At 45.0% G+C, this 19,997-nt stretch overlaps 1 protein-coding gene across 1 annotated transcript in view; it reads left to right on the top strand.

The window, feature by feature from the left end:
• The window catches only part of LOC144759966 (carnosine synthase 1-like), a 562,866-nt gene that overhangs the window by 124,029 nt on the left and 418,840 nt on the right, over nucleotides 1–19,997 (top strand). Inside the window, exon 7 of the mRNA XM_078646511.1 lies at nucleotides 5,533–5,618. Coding sequence (XP_078502637.1) covers nucleotides 5,533–5,618 — 86 coding nt within the window. The remainder of the gene's footprint in view (nucleotides 1–5,532; nucleotides 5,619–19,997) is intronic.

The following is a 19,997-nucleotide window of genomic DNA, read 5'->3' on the forward strand; positions in this document are numbered from 1 at the left end:
GCACTGGTAGCACCATCCAAACATGCGCGGTCACTGCTTGGCCAGCCCACTCGAGCTTCCCAAAACAGTTTTGAGCACTTCGCAGGTACTCCATGCAGGCTGCATTACAGCTAGGGAGGGTTTGTGACTGGCTGACTGGTCTCCTGGTTATGCTTCCAGTAAAGCAGAGCGAGGGAGGACTACAGAGGCGATGAAGCAGCGAAAAGGTAAGTCTTTATTTTTTTTTTATTCCCGCTTCCCCCACGTTCTCACCCTTCCCCCCCCCTTACCTCCCACATCCTCCCCCTCCAATCAGAGCCGGCCGGCAGAATGAGCAGCAATAAGAGCATCAATAAGAGTGCCAAGTAAATAGTTATGGAAGGTAGGACACTAGGGGCCTGATGTAGGTAGGCATTTACCGGTCAGTAACGGCCGAATTCGGCCGTTACCGACCGGTAAATGGAATTTGAGATGTAGGGAGCATATATTTACAGAATCGGTAAATTTACCGATCGGTAAATTTACCGAATCTGTAAAATACCGAATCGGTATTTTTACCGATTCGGTAAATTTGATATGTAGGTGGGACTCTTCTGAGTCCCACAAGCCTTACCGAATCGGTATTTTACCATCAAATTCAATTTGATGGTAAAATACCGATTCCGGTGTGCATGCACATGTGTGCATGCACACCTGTGTCATATGACAGGCAGACCTGCCCTTAGGACAGGTATGCCTGCCACATGGCACCCGAACCTGTTTTGGGGGTGCTAGAGGGTGTCAAAGTGACACCCCCTGCACCCTTGTGAAATTCGGTATTTACCGATTCGGTAAATACCGAATCGGTAATGCCCATTCATTCCTATGGGCTTCAAAGCCCATAGGAATGAATGGGTATTACCGGTCGGTATTTACCGATTCGGTAAATACCGACTTTTACAGATTCGGTAAATCCACATCTGGATTTACCTACATCTCCCTCCTTATATTTTACCGATTCTTAAATACCGAATCGGTAAAATTCGGTATTTATGAGTTGGTAAAATATATTTACTTACATCTGGCCCATAGTTGGATGGGGAGAGATAGAGGAACAGTCCTCCGGCAGAAGGCTTAAGAGCTTTTTACTGCTCTAGCTGCATGGTGATGGAAATCTGCCAGGATATTTATTTCTACAGCTTTGTGTGGGCTAGAAATAGGAAGTAGGGTATGAGAATGAAGGGCACTATTGAGAATAATAGTAGGAGAAAGAGACACCCGGAGTTGGTAGCATGTCTCGCTGCCAGGCGCCATTCGGGTGTGGATGTTTTCAGTTGGGCTAGCCTTTCGCTCACCTTCGGCGCCTGTGACGCGCCTGCTACACTGTCCCACGTTTGATTGCATTAAGAAGAGGCTGTGGCGGGGACTTATCCAACCACTAGAGCGCTAACTTCCAAAGTGACAGCTTTCCCGTGGCACAAGCAAGCAAAGAGTCAAAGTGCAAAGTGGCAATAGTGCAAGCTGAGCAAAGTGAGCACTGTGTTATAAAACACCAACATACAGTAAACCAATTACAAAGAATTAGCAGCAATTTAAGGATTCGCAACCCCTCGTTTGTACACCCTGGAGGCTGCACAGGTGCAGATTCAGTAGCATTAGGTGGAGGCTGGGCCGGAGACTAGCCCAACCACTAGAGCATTAACTACTATTAAGGCAGCATCCCCAAGCGAGGTGATCCAGCGGGTTACCAACGTGCGCAAAACTATCACTATGTAATCATAAGGGCCCATAAACACCCTCACTCATATAGGCTGGTCAACACCGCTTGGGATCAATTTTTTATAAGAGCTTTAAACAGATCGTGTCCTTATCATATCTCTAATCTCTCACTGACCCAAAGCCCTTTCTTTACTTAAAGGATCTATTTTGGAGTTGAGAAGTAATTGGTGATATGACATAGGTTAATTTACCCTTTATCCTATTTAAATAATCACTGACTCGGGAAAGTTTTAAAATGTTTATCTAATTATTCATATGAGCAAAACAAATTACAGTGTCAACTCCATCTTAATCCGAGACAGTATGATCATTATATTCTTTTTTTAGTATTCTATTAAATGATATTTCACAACAACGAGTACCTCAGGAAAGGAGAGGATAGATAGAGAAAAGTACATTGACACAAACGTAGATTATATTTATCTAGGATGGTGTGAAAATCAGACCTCTCTGGCCAAGAGTTAATGGGCCTCTTAAAAATTCAGGTAACAAGGACCTCACGACAGGTTCAGGACAGGGTAGATGACCTCTCTGGATTCGACGCCTGCAGCTCACCCCTCTCTGACACTAACTTCCTCCTCGATACTTCAGCGATCTTCTTCTAACTCTATTACCTCCTCGATTCTACCGCGATCTTCTTCTAGTTCTAATTTGCTCTGAAATTCTAAGTCTGTATCTTTGAGTATTCGATCAGCATTCGGACAGCATCTCGTTCTCTCAGCGTTCTGGCTGCAACTGCAGTAACTAATCTAACTAAGTACCCCAATTATACTTTCTTAATGGCATGTACCACCCCTGAATGTTTCAACTTTATGGAACTCCTATTTTTGATTGGAAGAGCTGAGGGAATGATCATCACACCATGCTGAGTTTTAATAATTTTCTTTAGTTCATTGTTTTAAATGACCGCCCATTAATTTTGTCCTCCCATGCTTTATTTCCCACCCGTATTTGCAAATTTTATCAACACCAATGTACACATTTCACAGTTGTCCATTGAATCTTCAGGATGTTCAGCTGGTACCTAGGACATGTACTGATACTGTCCTTGGATAAGTTTCAAGACATGTCATCACTGTTTCGCACTTGTCATCTGTGTGCATGTGGGAGAAACCACATGGGTGGCAGACTTTTGCACCATTCAGAGGCCCAAATACGAACTAACAGAGAAGTCAAAAGAAAAAGTATTAATTTCAAAATAAAATGATTTTACTGTATACCACCTATCTCTACTCTAATCCCATTTACTTATGAATACTCTTCATGCATTAGCATTTAGTATACAACTCATTTTAGTTTTCAGCAAAGCAGATGCTTAGCATGTGAGTTTCCAAGCGGCCATTTTAAATGCTATTGCGCAGAAGCAGAATTTTCCCTCCAAGCGTAAAGACGTAAATCTGCGTAGATGCAGTTGACACATACGCAATACAGTTTCGTGCGTTATCAGCCATCTTTAATCACACTCTGGTTACTTGCTAGTAAAATACATAGGCAAGCTTCCTCTATCTAGAGATATATGGAATGTGGTGCATATTAGTGTCAAATACATTGTTAGTACTTCGATATGGGTTTATATGAGAGGATTGCGTTCAAGCAAGTCTCTTTTATACGAGTCCTTGCTCCATTAGAGGGAGGAGGAACCAAAGTGCTGACTGAGCAAAAGTGCAGCGTTTCAAATAGTCAAAATATAAAACCCCACCAACTTACAGACTAAAAACTTTCAAAAAAGATTAGCAACAATTGATTATAGGAAGCATAACCCAGTGCTTGTACACTAAACACGCTGGGTGGACGTGGTGGCTTCCATCAGCAGGGTGGAAGCTGCCTAGATGGGAATATTCTGGCGGACAATCCCACCATCCTTTTGGGTGCTGGAAGTGTACCCACAGCTATGCAGCAGCATACATAGAGAAAATGACCTGGGTGAGACCCGCTCCGCTGCGCCTAACCAATGACAATGCTGCCATTGCAGTGTGGTGATTGGCAGACGGGAGGGAGGGAAGCTGCCTTTCCTGGCTGATGACAATGCAGCCAATTCCATTTGAAAAAGGCAGGACGGCGGGAGTTGGACGGTGGACCCATCCAGAAGCTGAGGCGCAGGACGGTAAGTTAAGTTTTACCTTATTTTATATATATATATATATATATATATGTTTTCGTTTTTTTAATTAAACAACCCCCTCCCGTCTCCCCCCATACTCCCCCGGGACGACTACATCTCCACCCCCTCTCCCTCCACCCGCCTGCCGGACGGCCGCAATTAACCACGACACCCCCACAGGCCCTTCACGGTCACGGCATTATCTTTCCCCTGTGAATTCCTAAAACACCAGCATGGCCAAAGTTAAGTAAAAAATCCATTCACGCAAAGGCCAGGGTAGTGTGTAGCGTGGCAGAGGATCATTCGCTGCATAAATGTCATGGATACAATGCTCAGCGTGGGTCAAAGCTACCAAAATCCAACACATCACGCTCCTCTACCGGCTGAAATGTTTAACCGGGATTAAGAATAAAACTCTGAAATGCCTTTAACGCGTGATGGAGAAAGACACGTCCGCACAGGAGGAGAGCTGAGCATGTTCAGGTGCACACACACCGCTGGCACTGATTGTGCAAATGAGGAGTTAGTCAGGGAGTTAAGAACAATTATCTGCCAACAAAATCAATAACAAAGCCTATGGCCTTTTCTTACACCCTAACTAATGTGCAATCACCATGCCCATGAAACAAGTGGTGTTTTCCTATGTTTATAGGTGTTCTACCCTTCCCGAGTGACCCCGTTATTGTGATCGTATACCGGCCTACCACCTTCTTACAGTAAATGCTACGAGAATATTGCCAGGTGGCGCTACATTATTTTCATGTGCTGCGCAGCCTACAAATTGTAACCTTTTGAGAGTTACGCACACAGTTGGTTTACACAGCAATATTTTAGTGAAATTGTAGTGTTGTATCCACAAAACGTGTGTACCCATGATGTCGTCTGCGATGCAAACAGTGCTGCACTAATGTAATGGCCAGCCTGATTTAGTGTTGTGCCGATGAGCACAGGTCCTGATAAAGCGCTATTTTGCAGTTGAGTTCTATCGTCACTTATGTGACCCCCCCTGAGAGTGATTTGGGTGCTATTTGCAACTTCCACAAAGGTTACACATATTACGCACCCTGAATCATGGTCATTATTTGGGCCTGTTATCTTTTGGCGCTAGGATTCCACGCACAGCCGGGTCATGCCACATTGCATGTCCAGCTGATGTGTCACTGTACGGATGTGTTTGTGCTGTTTCAAGTGCTAGGGGGGTGTTTGTGCTGTTCCTGGGGGTGTTTGTGCTGTTCCTAGGAGTGTTTGTGCTGTTCGTGGGTGTGTTTTTACTGTTCCTAGTCCTAGGGGTGTTTTTAATGTTCCTGGGGGTGTTTGTGCTGTTCACTAGAAAGAAATGGCAGTTTTTAGCGGTCTATGATCTGTGTGTTTTTTGGATCCATCCCCGGGGATGGACCCCTGGAACCCCCGTACATGGTTCAGGCTCGCTCGCTCGCTCGCTCCGCCTTACCACTTTCAATTGTCACCAGCCGCCACTGGTGTCCCCCCTGTGCGCCGTAGACTCCTGCCTGGCTTTCTGTGATGTGGTGGACTTCAACACTCTGGTTCACCAGCCTTCACTTGTAAATCAGGCCCTACAACTATCTTTTGACCTATATTTCCTCTCTCCTCCCTGCTCTCTCTCTCGCACTCTCTCTCACTGTCCTTCTTCATTCTTTGCCATTACATGTTTTTCATCTTTTTGATTTTTTCAGGAATTTCATCCCCAAAACTTGACTTTGCGGTTTGGATCTGCGCTGTCGTCTGCCGATCCCAGGGCAATCTGCCTCAGCTTAGCAAGGTAAGTGCATGTACCTCTGCCATGCTGTGAAGATGGATCCTAATTTCATATTTGGAATCACTATTCATGGGTATCAATTAGGGTTACCATATTTATCAGCTGCTATCCATGCCTTGCCCTCTGGTACTACTGGCACGCCTCCGCTTTCCCTAATCTCAAGACAGTGAAAGCAGGGCAGGGAACATAAAGTAAAGAAGACTGTAAGGACCATGTTTACTTCTGGTGTTTTCACTCCTTTCTCCTCAATCCTGAGAAGTAATTGTAAGACATTTTAGCTGTTGAGCAAGGGGCATTATTTTAACTATGTGATGTCACTGGTGGTCAAAGGGTTCATGATGTCACATCCGCTACCCCTTGTATTTTGTTGAGTAGATGTTTTTGTTAGTAAGCAAAGAAAAGTCTCAAATGTTAGTTATTTGGAAATTTAATTGGAACTCTAGAAATGTTTGCAAGAATAGTCAGAACTGGCCCAGAATTGTCGTGGGCAGAGGGATTTTGAGTCCTGGAACAGGTTCATTTGATCTGCTGATACCAAAGGGCTCAATACTTGACTGTAAATTCCATAAACGTTTACTGAACCCACACTGTTACTTTGAAGCCTGAACTTATGTTGTAGACAGTGCTTGTTGTGTACACTCACTCACTATTGTTAATGTTAAAGCCATTTATAACGCACACAAATCACCCAGGCAGCCAATCAGCACAGCGTGACCAGCTAAGAACAAAGCTGTCTTCAGTAGTTTCCTGAAGCAAAAATGGCCCATACAGGTCTTTATATAAAGTGGAACTCTGATTCCATTTTAGCTTGGTCCCATCGAACAAGTTACTTACCTTCGGTAACGCTTTTTCTGGTAGATACAGTATCTGCCTGTGGATTCCTCACCTTGTGAATATTCTCTGCGCCAGCAGCATTCGGAAATATTTTGTAGCTCTCCTCGCCGATGAGGACGTCATCACAATAGCATGGCTCCGCTGACGTCACTGGAGCTATAAGAGAGCCTCGTTGGCGTGATGACGTCAGTTCCGCCATTTTTTTCCGTGCCTTTGAGGCATACAGTCAGACCAACACAAATATATATAGTATACACAGTACACAGTAATCAAACCAACACACACAGTGTGAAATCAATGCATGAAAGCAAAAAGAATAATGCACTTCCTTTGAAAGTAACGGATAGATATTATAACATTATCACTATTGCAGGTATACAAGGGTGGACAATGGGGAGGTGAGTGGGTCAATGAGGAATCCACAGACAGATACTTTATCCACCAGAAAAAGCATTACCGAAGGTAAGTAACTTGTTCTTCTGATGAATACATCTGCCAGTGGATTCCTCACCTTGTGAATAGGGTTCCACAGCAGTCCCCACTCCTGGAGGAGGGTGTCCACCCTTCTATACCAAAAAGTCCTGTAGGACGGAACGCGCAAAGTGTCCGTCCCTCCACACTTCGGAATCCAAGCAGTAATGCCTTGTGAAAGTGTGAAGGGAGGCCCAAGTTGACGCTCTACAATGTCCTCTACAGGAACACCTTTAGACAAGGCAGAAGTAGAAGACTTTGCTCTGGTAGAGTGAGCTCTTATTCCCTCTGGAGGATCCTTACCGGCCAAAGAGTAACAGAACTTGATGCACAAGATAATCCATCTGGAAAGGGTGCACTTGTGTAACGCTCTGCCTTTCCTGCGACCAATGAAGCCCACGAAGATCTGGTCATCCACACGAAAGTCTTTAGTCCTATTGAGGTAAAAACTCACCGCCATTTTAGGGTCCAGACGGTGAAGCCGCTCCTCCTCCTTGGAAGGGTGAGGGGGAGGATAGAAGGTAGAAAGGGTAATGGACTGCCCTAAATGGAAGTAAGTTACCACCTTAGGCAGAAAAGCAGCCCTGGTCCTGAGTACCATCCTTTCAGCATGGGTGGTCAAGAAAGGGGATTTCGAACTCACAGTTTGAAGATCACTTACCCTCCTTGCCGAGGTAATGGCAACAAGAAAAACTGTCTTAAAAGACAACAGTCTCAAGGGACACTTGTGCAAGGGCTCAAAGGGAGAACCCATCAAGTAGGTCAAGTAGGTCAAGACAAGATTTAAGTCTCATTGAGGCACAATAAAGGGAGTAGGCGGAAACACAGCCACACACCATTTGACAAATTTGGACCACCTGTAGGAATAGATAGACTTGGTGGAGTGTCGCCTGGCTGATAAAATAATGTCCACCCCGTCAGGCGGAAGAGAAAAAGAATTCAGGTGGCCCGTTCAATCTCCAGGCATGAAGGTGTAAGCTCTGGAGGTGGGGGTGTAGAACCTGCCCCTGCGACTGCGAGAGGAGGTCTGCCCTGAGAGGCAGACGGAGCGGAGGGTGCGACGAGAGGTGACGTAGATCTGTGTACCACACCCTTCTTGGCCAATCCGGGGCGATCACTATGACTTGGGCCCGGTCTTGGTGAATCATTCTCAGAACCCGAGGAATCAAGGGAATGGGAGGAAACGCGTAAAGGAGTTGTGAGCTCCAACTCAACTGAAACTCGTCCCCCAAAGCTCCCTGCATCGGACACTGAAGACTGCAGAATGACGGGCAGTGAGCGTTCTCATGAGTGGCAAACAGGTTCCCCACGTCCGAAAGACGTGATGAACCACCTCTGGATAAAACCTCCACTTGTGGTCGCCAGAGAACTGCCGACTGAGACTATCTGCACGAACGTTCAGAACTCCGGCCAGATGATTTGCCATCAGACAAATCTGATGGTCCTAACCCCAGGACCAGAGACGCAGAGCCTCTCTGAAGAGACGATGCGACCCTACTCCTCCCTGCTTGTCAACGTACCACATCGGGGTAGTGTTGTCCGTCAGGACTTGAACCGGCTGACCGCGAATGGAAGGGAGGAAGGCCTTGAGCGCCAAAGGTATTGCCCGCAACTCTAGAAGGTTGATGTGAAGTAACCTTTCCTCTGGAGACCAAAGACCCTTGATCTCCAGGTCCCCCAGATGAGCACCCCACCCTAGAGTGGAGGCATCCGTTATCACTGTGGCCACCGATGAAGAAAGATGGAAGGGCTTTCCTTGAGACAGATTGCCCCCACGCTCCAAGCCTGATCCGCTGCAGTGTCTCTGGAGATCTTGATCGACTCCCTGAGATCCCCTTTGTGTTGAAACCACTGCCTGCGGAGGCACCACTGGAGTGCCCTCATATGCCAGTGTGCATGGTTGACCAGCAGAATACAGAAGCAAACAGACCGAGCAGGCAAAGGACCTTCAGGACTGGAACGTCCGCTGCATTGTAGAATAAAGGAATACTTTCCTGAATGTCGAGAATCCTTTGTGGAGGCGGGAATGCTCGGCACACAGTAGTGTCCAGTACCGCCCCAATGAACAGGTTGCACTGAGAGGGCATCAGGTGAGATTTTGGCACGTTTATCGAGAAACCCAATGTGTACAACAGCTGGGTTCTCACCTGCAGATGATGAAGCACCTTCTCTGGCGACTCCACTTTAAGCAGCCAGTCAACCAGATAGTAGAAAACTGGGATCCCCAACCTCCTGAGATGGGCTGCCACCACTGCCATCACCTTGGTGAAGACTCAAGGTGCAGTTATAAGTCCAAACGGGAGAACCACAAACTGATAGTGTTGCGAACCTACCGTAAAACAGAAATACTTCCTGCGTGACTTCAGGATAGGAATATAAAAATACGCATCATGTAAGTCGATGGACATCATCCAGTCCTCTTGTTGCTGCACTTGAAGAACCTGCACAAGGGTGAGCATCTTGAACTTCTCCTGCTTCAGAAAAAGGTTCAACATCCTGAGATCCAGGATTGGACGTAACCTGCCATCCTTCTTGGGAATCAGGAAATACCGGGAGTAGCATCCCTGACCCCTCTCCCGCTCCGGGACCACCTCTATCGCACCTTTCTTTAGCAATATAAGGACCTCCTCCTGTAGAAGCAGAAGATGTTCCTCTGAACTTGCCCCTTGGCAAGGAGTGTAATTTGGAGGAAATTCCCGAAAGGGAAGAGCATACCCATTTTCCACAAGATTTAGAACCCAAAGGTCCGTAGTGACCGATTCCCAATCTTGAAGAAAATGGGTAAGCCGACCTCCCACAGGACCCACATGATCCAGGATGGTGGATCTATGGCTGCTTTGCTGAACCCGCAATAGGAGGGGAGGTAGAGGAGGAGGAGGGCTGACGACCTCGAGGAGGACCTCTGTTCTTGCCTCTGTAGGTCTTATACAGAGGAGTCTGTTTTTGTGCTACTGCTGAGACTGCTTGTAGGACCAAAAGGATGACCTTCCAAAACCTCGAAACTTTCTGTAGCCGGAGCCTCTAGGCTGCGCCTGCAGGCCCAGAGATTATGCAGTGGCTTTGCTGTCTTTGAACCTTTGTAAACTGCATCTGCTTTTTTACCAAACAGTCCAGAGCTATCAAAAGGGAGGTCAAGAAGAGTAGCCTGTACATCCGAAGAGAACTCCGAAGACCGGAGCCAAGCACTTCTCCTCGTTGCAACAGAAGTACCCATGATTCTAGCAACCGAGTTCGCAGTGTCCAGACCACTCTGTATAACTTGGCGTGCAGCGGCTTGAGTATCCACCAAGACTTCATTAAAATTCAGTCTGTCCTCTTCAGACAATTTTGAAACAATCTGCTTCGCTGAGTGCATAAGAGCATGCATGTAACGGCCCAATAGACAAGTGGCATTAGTGGACTTCAAGGCCATACTTGCTGATGAAAAGATCTTTTTAGCAGATTGATCAAGTCTCTTAGAATCTCTGTCCCCAGGGACTTGAGGAAAAGCCCCAGAAGATTTTTTAGAGCAAGCAGCTTGCACCACGAGGCTCTCTGGAGAAGGACGAGATGTAAGGAAATCCAGGTCTCCTGGAGCCGCCCTGTACCTCCTGGCAACTGACTTTGATATTGCAGGAGCTGAAAAGGGTTTACGCCAGACTTCCAACACTGTTTTAGTGATAGTATCATTAAAGGGCAATAATGGCTCAATCACAGTGGAAGGAGAGTGCAGTACCTCAGTTAAAATGTTAGATTTAAACTCAGCAGTTGGAAGTTGCAGATCTAAAAGCTGCTTTTCTAATCACTGTGTGGTAAGGAGCCACATCTTTAAAAGGAGTATCCGTATTAGGAGAAAGTTCCCACTCCGGGGACGTATCTAGCCCACTAGCTTCCTTCAGCCCTTCATACAAGTCCTCTGACTCCTCAAGCTCACCTTCCTCCATTTCTTCCTCTGCTTGATAGCGTTGTTCCTCCAAAACTTTTTTTTGCGAGTTATCGAGATTTTTTTACCAGTTCGGGAACGAGAACTTGCGCATGCGGTCGCAACGGTCGCAAACATGTTGATTCCACTTAACCAGCCTGCTTGCAATGCCTTTTTCCTGTTTCGGGTCGCAATTACGTGTTTGCGTTCGCAATTTCCTGTTTCGGATCGCAAGGACGTGTTCGCAAGTTCCTGTTTCGGGTCACAATGACATGTTCGCGGCATCGCTCGGCCAGCTACCAAAATCTCGCAGCGCACGCGAACAGCGAGGAAAACTCATCAGTGAACGCAGAATCATGGTAAGTCAATGCCGCGCGCGCGAGATTGTATTTTTGAAGCACGAACAAGAGAAAAAAATCCGCCAACTCGCGAATTGCGGACTTTGGGGTAGTTTTGGGCGATTCGCGGATCGCAAAATTGCCAAACATTTGCAAATTCCGCAAGGGGAACACATTTTATGCCTATACTTAGAGATACTCATGACTCCAAATTTTGACAGATGAAGAATAGGTATAATTAAATAAATAAATAACACCTATTCTGTCATCCGTCTGCTTCCCCCACAGCCCGCGGACTGCCCACCCCACCGCCCTTACCTGTTCTGGCCACCCTTGGCTAAATGGTCGGGGGCAAATCCCATTTTGGATAGCACAGAAAACAGCACAGCTTGTAGCAGTTTTTCGCTATATGGGCCCTCAGGAAAAACACAGAATTTTAGCTATTTGCTTGCCAATGGGGATGGCTCCCCTTATAGAATTTTGTGCAACTTGGGGTACAACCGTCGCTGTTGTTTACACCAGAACTCATGGTACCCCTTCAATAGCGGTGACACCAGATGAAATAGAAAGCAAAATGAGTACGGGGCAGAACCTGCTCCGGACTTAGGGATGAAACTAATAGGCAATTTCACCCATGTTTCTGCAATTATGTTAAGTAACATAAAAGGGAAGGCAGTCACGGTGGCTATACGCCAACGCTTGAGGGAATTCACTCCTGCACAACAGGTGAGAGAGCTGCCTAAGATTGTTGAAGAAACATACACTTTTCTGGAAACAGATAATCTGGGAGCCAGACCTGGGAAACCAGGGGTTAAGGGTAATTCTGGTAAGGATAACTCAAACCAAGCACTTGATTCTTCTAAAAAGAAATGGGATAATAAACAAAAAAAAAATACAAAACAAACAACAGTCATGGGGTAGGTTTTCCACAAGACACCCCGAAAAATCATACAATCTCAGGAATCGTGATAATATTAGAAAGCCTGTCCGGTATCAGGATACCAATACACTATCCTCTTGCTCTTTTCAAAATAATTTGAGAAATGCTTGGAGAGAGGTGACGGGCAGAACAAAGATCAGAAGAGCGAGTCAAGCCAGAAAGTGAGACACATCACACTTCAGACATCATCACACAAGAAGATAAACATAAATCCAAAAAACCTCAATTCAAAAAGAAAAAGGTAGCCGGGATCAAGATTAGAAATGCCCAGGTTGCTTAGGACACTGCTTCTGAACGGGGAATGGGCAGTGACGATGCAGGCCAACATGGCAGAAGTCACAATACCTCCCCAGAACCTGATGCATTTTTTCTGGGGGTAGTAGCGCTGAGAGAGTATATCTCGGTGGAAACACCTGATATAAGAGAAAGTGTCCCACATAGTTCATATGACATAACACTCCAAATAGAGGGGGACATACAAAGGCAAGTGATGGATCTCTTTTGAGAGGACCTGACATATGGTTACAACATTCTTTGGGCTGAAAAAAATTAGCCACTTGAGTTTGTAATGGATTGCGCAGTGAGGGAAGAAGTCATTTTACCTGCTTTCTCTGACATCGTACTAGAATCAGTTTAAAATGTATATGAACAGTAGTGGGCATCAGCGTTAGCTCCTGCTCTATACCGCAATCATGTTGGGTGGGATGATGAGTCTCCTCACCACGAGATCCCATTAAAAACGATCCTTCATCTGAGGAGACAGTACCCAATAAAACATGAAGGAAAGAAGAAAGTCAGGTCATAGATCAACTTGAATACCAGGGTGTAATCAAGAGTTGCACCTCGTCTATGAATAATCCTTTGTTTCTCGTAATGAAACCTGACAATTCACATAGTCTAGTATTAGATTACAGACAATTAAACGCTTCCACAGGCACAATTAGCAGTACAGAATGCACATAATGCCGCACTGATGAATAACATTGTGCAGAAGAATTACAAAACAACACTTGACATCTCAAATGTTTTTCTGCCAGAATATAGTGCCTGGAAGTAGATATTTGACCGCATTCTCGGCGCTAGGGTCTCAGCGGCAATTTTGTTGTTTGCCCCAGGGGTATAAGAATAGCCCTGGGTGGTTTTCAGCCAGAGTAACAGATTACTTCAAAGGTTTGATGAGGAGGCATTGTCCTATGTAAATTATATTTATCTGACGGACGAAAAATGAACGGAACATTTTGGCTAGAGTGAACAACATAATAGTGGGGTTTGCTAACCTGGGCTACATATGTAATTTCAAGAACTTGAAAATAGCCCACCTCAGGGTCCTGTTTCTATGATACAAGTTATCAAGTAAGGGCAAAAGCCTGGCAACATATTTTTCAGAAAAAATTGCATTGCTCCAGCCTACAACAACCTCGAAAACACTACAATCCGTTGTAGGATTATTTTATTCTGGCAGAACATACATTTTGGATTACGCAGAAAGAGTATAACCATTCTATGACTTAATTAGACCTGATTTTTCAGTGCATCGTTGGACACAGGAACACACTGATATTTTACGTTCTGTACAAGCTGATATGATAGTTTCCAAACATTTGCACACATGTGTCAACACAACTAACCTGGTGACCCGCCTAGTTGCTGGACCAACTGGGTACACTTGTACACTTAGAATGAGGGTGATAGAGTACCTTTAGCATACAAATCATCACATTTGTACACAAACGATGAAAAGCGTTTTGCACCCACTGAGAAAATACTCACAGTTGTACAGACTGCTGTAGTGAGAGAGATATCATTGGCTCAGGGTAAGCAAATAATTGTTGTTACCCCAGTACCGACCTTAGAGGCCGTCATTAAAGGAAGCATTCCAAATGCTAAGGTTTTAGATCCAAGAAGGATTCAATGGGCCAACTCTCTCACTCCAGCAGATGTAGATTATAGATTTGACACTACATTACAAACAAAAGCGTTCCTACACTACAAACAAGAATATCCTCTGCCTAATTAAATTATGCCTCTAGATAGATATGAATGTATCATTTATATCGATGGATCTGCCCAGCCAGCCATAGGAACGAAACAGCAATATTCCGCGGTATGCATAATAGTAAAGGGGTGCATGCTTGACGGAAAGTTAATACCTGAAAGAACACAAACTGAGTACCTAAAGGACTGTACAGTGGTGTGGCTCACTGGTTAGAGGCGGCAGACCCGGGAGCAGAAGTTGGCCCGGGACCAGGGTTCAATTCCCGACGGGGCAGGGTCGTGGACCAGGGTCAGCGGACTCGACAATTCTTGTCTCGGTGCCTACTCTAACCTGGGGTCCCACTCGGCAACTCTGGGCATTAGCTTGCCTAATATCTACAACGGCCCCACCAACGCCGGGGATGCCTGGCTCCACCTTGGGGATTCCCAGTAGTTACCATCCCACAGGGAAAGCCAGGACGGGTTCCCCAGCGGTATACAGCGCCGGGACGCCCCTTTACTGGGGCAGCTGTGCGCTTTACAAGTATACAACATTTACAGCGCAGCTGGCAGAACCTAAAGCCCTAATACTGGCACTAGAAAATACGGACCACGAAATCCCCACACTTATAATGAGTGATTCTTTTTACTGTGTCCAGTCTTATAATGAATACCTTTACTATTGGGGCCAAAATGGGTTTTGAGATTCCAAAGGTTGAAACAAATAAAAAATTGTAAATGCCAGCATTTGTAAAGTCATTAGTGTGTTAGCGTTTATGTTGGACGGAATCCTATGGCAGATGAAGACACCAAGGCAGGAGTTTGTACAGCTGCCGTTGTTTCAATCACTCTTTCTGGTACTGGGATAGACGGAACCACTATGTTGGCTGTCAATGCCACGAGCAACAGTTCTTATATACTTGAAAGTATCCAGTAGCTACTATTTAAAGTTTAACCAAGAAAAGAGCCAATGGAATAAATACATAGGCTCTTCTGATTTATTTCACTATTTTTTCTAGGTTATTTCGTAAATGCAACAACATTCAATTAATGTCAAACATTAAGGACAACACAAACTGATGACATTTTTCAACATAGGAAATACAAAAACAATTAACAAATGTGAAACAGTATTTGCAAATGTGTTTAATACATTGAGATCCCATGGGTTCATCCCTATGTCATACGCGGATGACACCCAACTCCTCTTCCCGTTTAAACATCTTACGGATACGGTCAGGAACTCTTTCTCCACGGGGATGAAGGCAGTGGCCCACTGGATGGCATCCAACTTCTTGCAATGTAATGTTGCAAAAACGGAAGTGATGCTGTTCGGTGAGGCAAAGCTCCTATGGTCCCCAGACTGGTGGCCGCAAGATCTTGGCCCAGTTCCAGAGCCAAAGCAGGTGGTAAAAAATCTCGGTGTGCGTCTGGACCAGGAGCTCTCTCTGAAACAATACAGCAACCAAGTGGTGAGCTCATGTTTTCATGTGATCGCCATGTTGAGGAAAGTTTTCCCTATGCTCCCTGACTCAACTAGGAGAACGTTAGTGCAGACCCTAATAATGAGTCGTCTGGACTACTGCAACGGGATGCTCCTATCAGCAAACGAGGGAGTTATTGCGAGATTGCAAGTAGTCCAGAACACTGCGGCCCGTCTTGTCCTAAATCAGCCTCCCCGCACACCATCGAAGCCTCTTTTGAACACCTTAAGTTGGCTGCCCATTAAACAAAGGGTGAAGTACAAGATAGGGTGTACTATACATAAAAGTCTCCAGAATAAAGGTCCAGAGTATCTAAATAGCAGATTCTCCCTCTATAAACCGGTACGATCCTTGAGATCCAGTGAACAAGCTCTACTACAGGTTCCAAGAGCCAGAAAGACCAGGCAAGGTGGAAGAGCTCTATCTATCGCCGGACCAAGGTTGTGGAACAGCCTCCCTCTTTCTTTGAGACTCTGTCAGGAATATCTCCCGTTTAGAAAACAGTTAAAAAACGTCCTATTTCCTAACTAGTGAGATCTGCATACCTACTGTCACAAGCTGAAAAGGTTTTCAAAGGCGCAGAGATACTCCTCCGGGAGGTGATCCTAGCGCGGTATAAACCCGCAAATAAATAAATAAATAAATTGATAAGTTGTGTGTAATTAAAGGACAATTACAAAAACACAAAAAGGGTACATAAAGCACCAGTCCATAAATCAAAAAAAGCATCAAGGCGGAGTAGCGTCACAGTTTACTACCATTATTCATACTCCTGCCTATATGCACAGCTCTGGGTATCTCATGAATTTGGTTGATAGTGGCTTTTTGAGGGAATGAATTAAGCCTTCTCCTAAGCCAATAGGGATTGCTTTTTCCAGACGCTGTTGTCAACGCGTTTTCAACCCCTTCAGCAGTCAGGGGTTTTCGTCAGGACTTGGACGTGGTGTGTTCTTATGTTGTGGAAAGGAAGATGTTCCTACTAATTCGAAAATTTCTGGCACTGGAGGTGACGGTGGGGCCTGCATAAATGGCTATTTTCAGTTGTGCAGGTTGGTGCATCAATTCAGTTGAAGCTCTATTTTCACGGGCGTCTTGGTGTGTTTGTGATTAACAGGTTTAGAGCCTGTCTCTGCTGCCACTGCAGTGCTGCTTATGTTTGGGAAGAAGAAGCCACCTAGGCAACAGTTCGTACAGCTGCCGTTGTTGCAATTACTCTTTCTGGTACGGGAATAGACAAAACCACTATGTTGGCTGTCAATGCCACGCGCAACAGTTCAGAACTGCCAAAAGGCTTTCCATTCAAGTACTCCTAAAAGTTAGATGCACAAAATATTCTGTATGCTCGGATTCAGAATGGGGATAGAGTAATCCCAAACATTGATCGGAGACTGGGATTGATACTAGCTGCACACAAGGGTCTGGGTTCAGTACACGCAGGGATTACTGCTACAGTTTCACTACTTAAGCAGAGCTATTGGTGGTCAGGTCTCACTAAACAGACCAAGGACTTTGTCCTACAATGCGACATCTGCCAACAGATGAAAGGCTGCACCGTAGCATGACCATCACAATTTTATTAATCTCAGACAACCTCTCGCATGTGCCTATTTGGACCACTGTTACACTCAGACGGGGCTCACAAGTACATCTTGGTGGCAGTGGATTCATGCTCTAGATTCCTATGGGTTTGGCCTCACCGCTCGGCTGACGCTCGAACTGTTGTAGAGCATTTGCGAGTCTTTATCGGCACATCCGCAATTGGCACACTACATTCTGACCAGGATCCTGCCTTTATCTCTTGGGCTTACAAAGTAGCTGTGGGAAGTTTGGGTATGGCCTTGTGGTACTCCTCCCTCTACCATCCCAAGGGAAATTTGGTCGTTGAGCAGAAGAACCAGGACTTAAAGCAATCCTTAATAGCTAGGGTTCTAGGTTTAGTTGGCAGCTTGTTCAATCACCTATATGGAGTCCAGAGGGCACTCAATAATATGCCAAGAAAATCCCTGGGAGGGTTGTACACCTTATGAACTCTTGTTTGGGGTGAGAATGTGGGTACCAGACTTCGATGGTGTCAGAGCAGTGGCGGCTGAAACTCCATTTGACAACAATGTTCGTTTAGATGTTTTACAGGACCTAAAAGAATTTGCAGCTTCTAGAAGCAACTTCCAAGTAAAACGCACCTCCACTGGAGAAGTGTAAACAGTATCGGTAAGACTTGCCTGGGTTCCGAAGATTGGGGTCCTGTCAGAGGAAAAATAGTGGACAACAATGAATTTGAACCATCTTACAGAGCACCTGTACCCATCCTCACTGTTGAAGGTAACAGAACTGTACTACTTCCGCCTCTTGCCAGCCTCTGAGACAAAAGGTTTGTCTCTATCGATCATATAAAACCACATTATGTGACCGATTCTCAACTATAGGCCGCGTTGGATCCTGGGTAGCTGCTGATCTCCTCTGGCTACTGTGGAGGAAGTTCAGCTGGAAGCCTTAATGAGGACTTAACTTTCCAAAGAGAAGCAGTAAACAACAATGAACTGATACTTCTCCCTACTGAAACAACCACAACTGTACAATCAACTAGTACAGAAATTTAAATTCAACAAATTGACGACATCTATTTGAATACTCCACAGGTCGAGTCATTTCCTGAGTCTACACAACCTGCTGAGCTGCCAAAAAAAAGACCGAACTGCGTCTGGCTACTTTAAGCATCATGATGACTTTTCATCGGATCCAAGTGAACCTGAATTGCCAACACCACCACTCCCTTTCAAGATACAAGTTTATTCTCTCTATCTTTGGTTCAAAAGACATACCTTGGTTGCTCCCTGGATAAATCTCTGGGTTACAATTGGTTTACTTTTCCTGGTACTATGGATTGGTTTGGTAGCTGTTTGTTTCTACTTTTGAATGGACATTATCTTCCTAAATGCTCTGCAGTCCAACATGTGAACTTGGTACTAAAATCACATTCATCATCGCACCGTGAGCTAAGGGACCTGTCCATGGTGAACATTACAGCAATTTGAATTCCTGAAGGAATAGTATAGGGCAGGGTATCGTATGAAGTGCATGGTCCAACTGAACTTTTGTAACTTGCATATTTGTTTAAAATTTCTTTAAATTATATCATCACCACTAGTACAAACTGTGCATAACTTGCGTTCAGATCTAGAGCAATCAGCTGCATTTTTTAATCATTAATTGTATGATGGTACATCTACTATTGGCAACATGTTTTGTTATCAACATTATGGTCACCATTTTCTACACAAAGCTAGTAAGCCACGTGCTGTTTATAATTACACCCAATGGGAACACTGCTCAACACCACCAAAAGGTAATTCAAAAACATTTGCACAGAAGTTTGCATATTTTTCTTGGTTTGGCACATCAGACCCAGCCTCTAATATCTATAGGCTTGCACCTACATCTGCGAAGAATATGCTCACAAACATCAAAGTGGTTTACTCTGCTACCTTATTGCTCAACTGTCTATACAGGGTATCCTCTTTAGGAAAGACAAAATACACACAAAATCGGCCTGAGGAACAAGAGATTGGCAGGTTCAGGAACAAGCGGACTTAGTCAGAGCATGCCTCATACCACATCAATAGATTTTCCTGAAGAAACAGTGCAACATACTTCCTGTCTTGGTTTAGCTAGGGGAAAAGATTTTAACACACCTTGCATTCCCACATTTGCATGTTTTGAACATTGGCAACAAAACACCGTGAGGATAAGCTAGATGACATGCTCCGCAATGGATCATGCAATACATCAGACCCCGATCAGCAGAGTTGGCTAGTTTGGACCATAGATACAAATGAATGACAGTCTAGATTCCTGGGTAGCACGGGGGGGTTTAAGATCAACAGGCCTGACCCATGCTATGTACAATCAGAACACGCAAGTGTGGTGAAATCGTATAGTGTTGTGAAGTTATGCCTAGAATGGCTGTAAACCTCAACACTTGCAGAGGTGAAACACACCAGACCCTTCTTTCTGATGACCTGGATCATTGGGATTTTCTATTAGGTCCCAAAAAGCCACGTCAAAAGCCCTTCTTGTATGGAATATACAACAAGCTATGGAAGATTTATCAGCAGGAAGTTGCAGAAAGATTGCGCGAGATCAACAGGATTAATATGGAAAAGGGTTTGGTTGTGGTTGACAACGGTATGACCACATTATCATCTAGAATTTATTCACTCTGCAACATTGTGTCTTCTGCAATCGACATAATTCAGCAGGACATGTCTATTTTACAACATAGAGAGTCACAATTACGATCAATTATAATACTGAGCTGGACGTTACAAACATTACACTCTGGCCATGTGTCGTGGCATTATATCAACACTACCAGCCTGTTTTCTGAATATGATCTGACAGAAAGGCAGATAATTATGGCTAGGCATGGGCGTATTTTGCGGA

This window comes from Lissotriton helveticus, chromosome 1_1, assembly GCF_964261635.1.
Source record: "Lissotriton helveticus chromosome 1_1, aLisHel1.1, whole genome shotgun sequence".
Classification (NCBI taxonomy): Eukaryota; Metazoa; Chordata; class Amphibia; order Caudata; family Salamandridae; genus Lissotriton; species Lissotriton helveticus.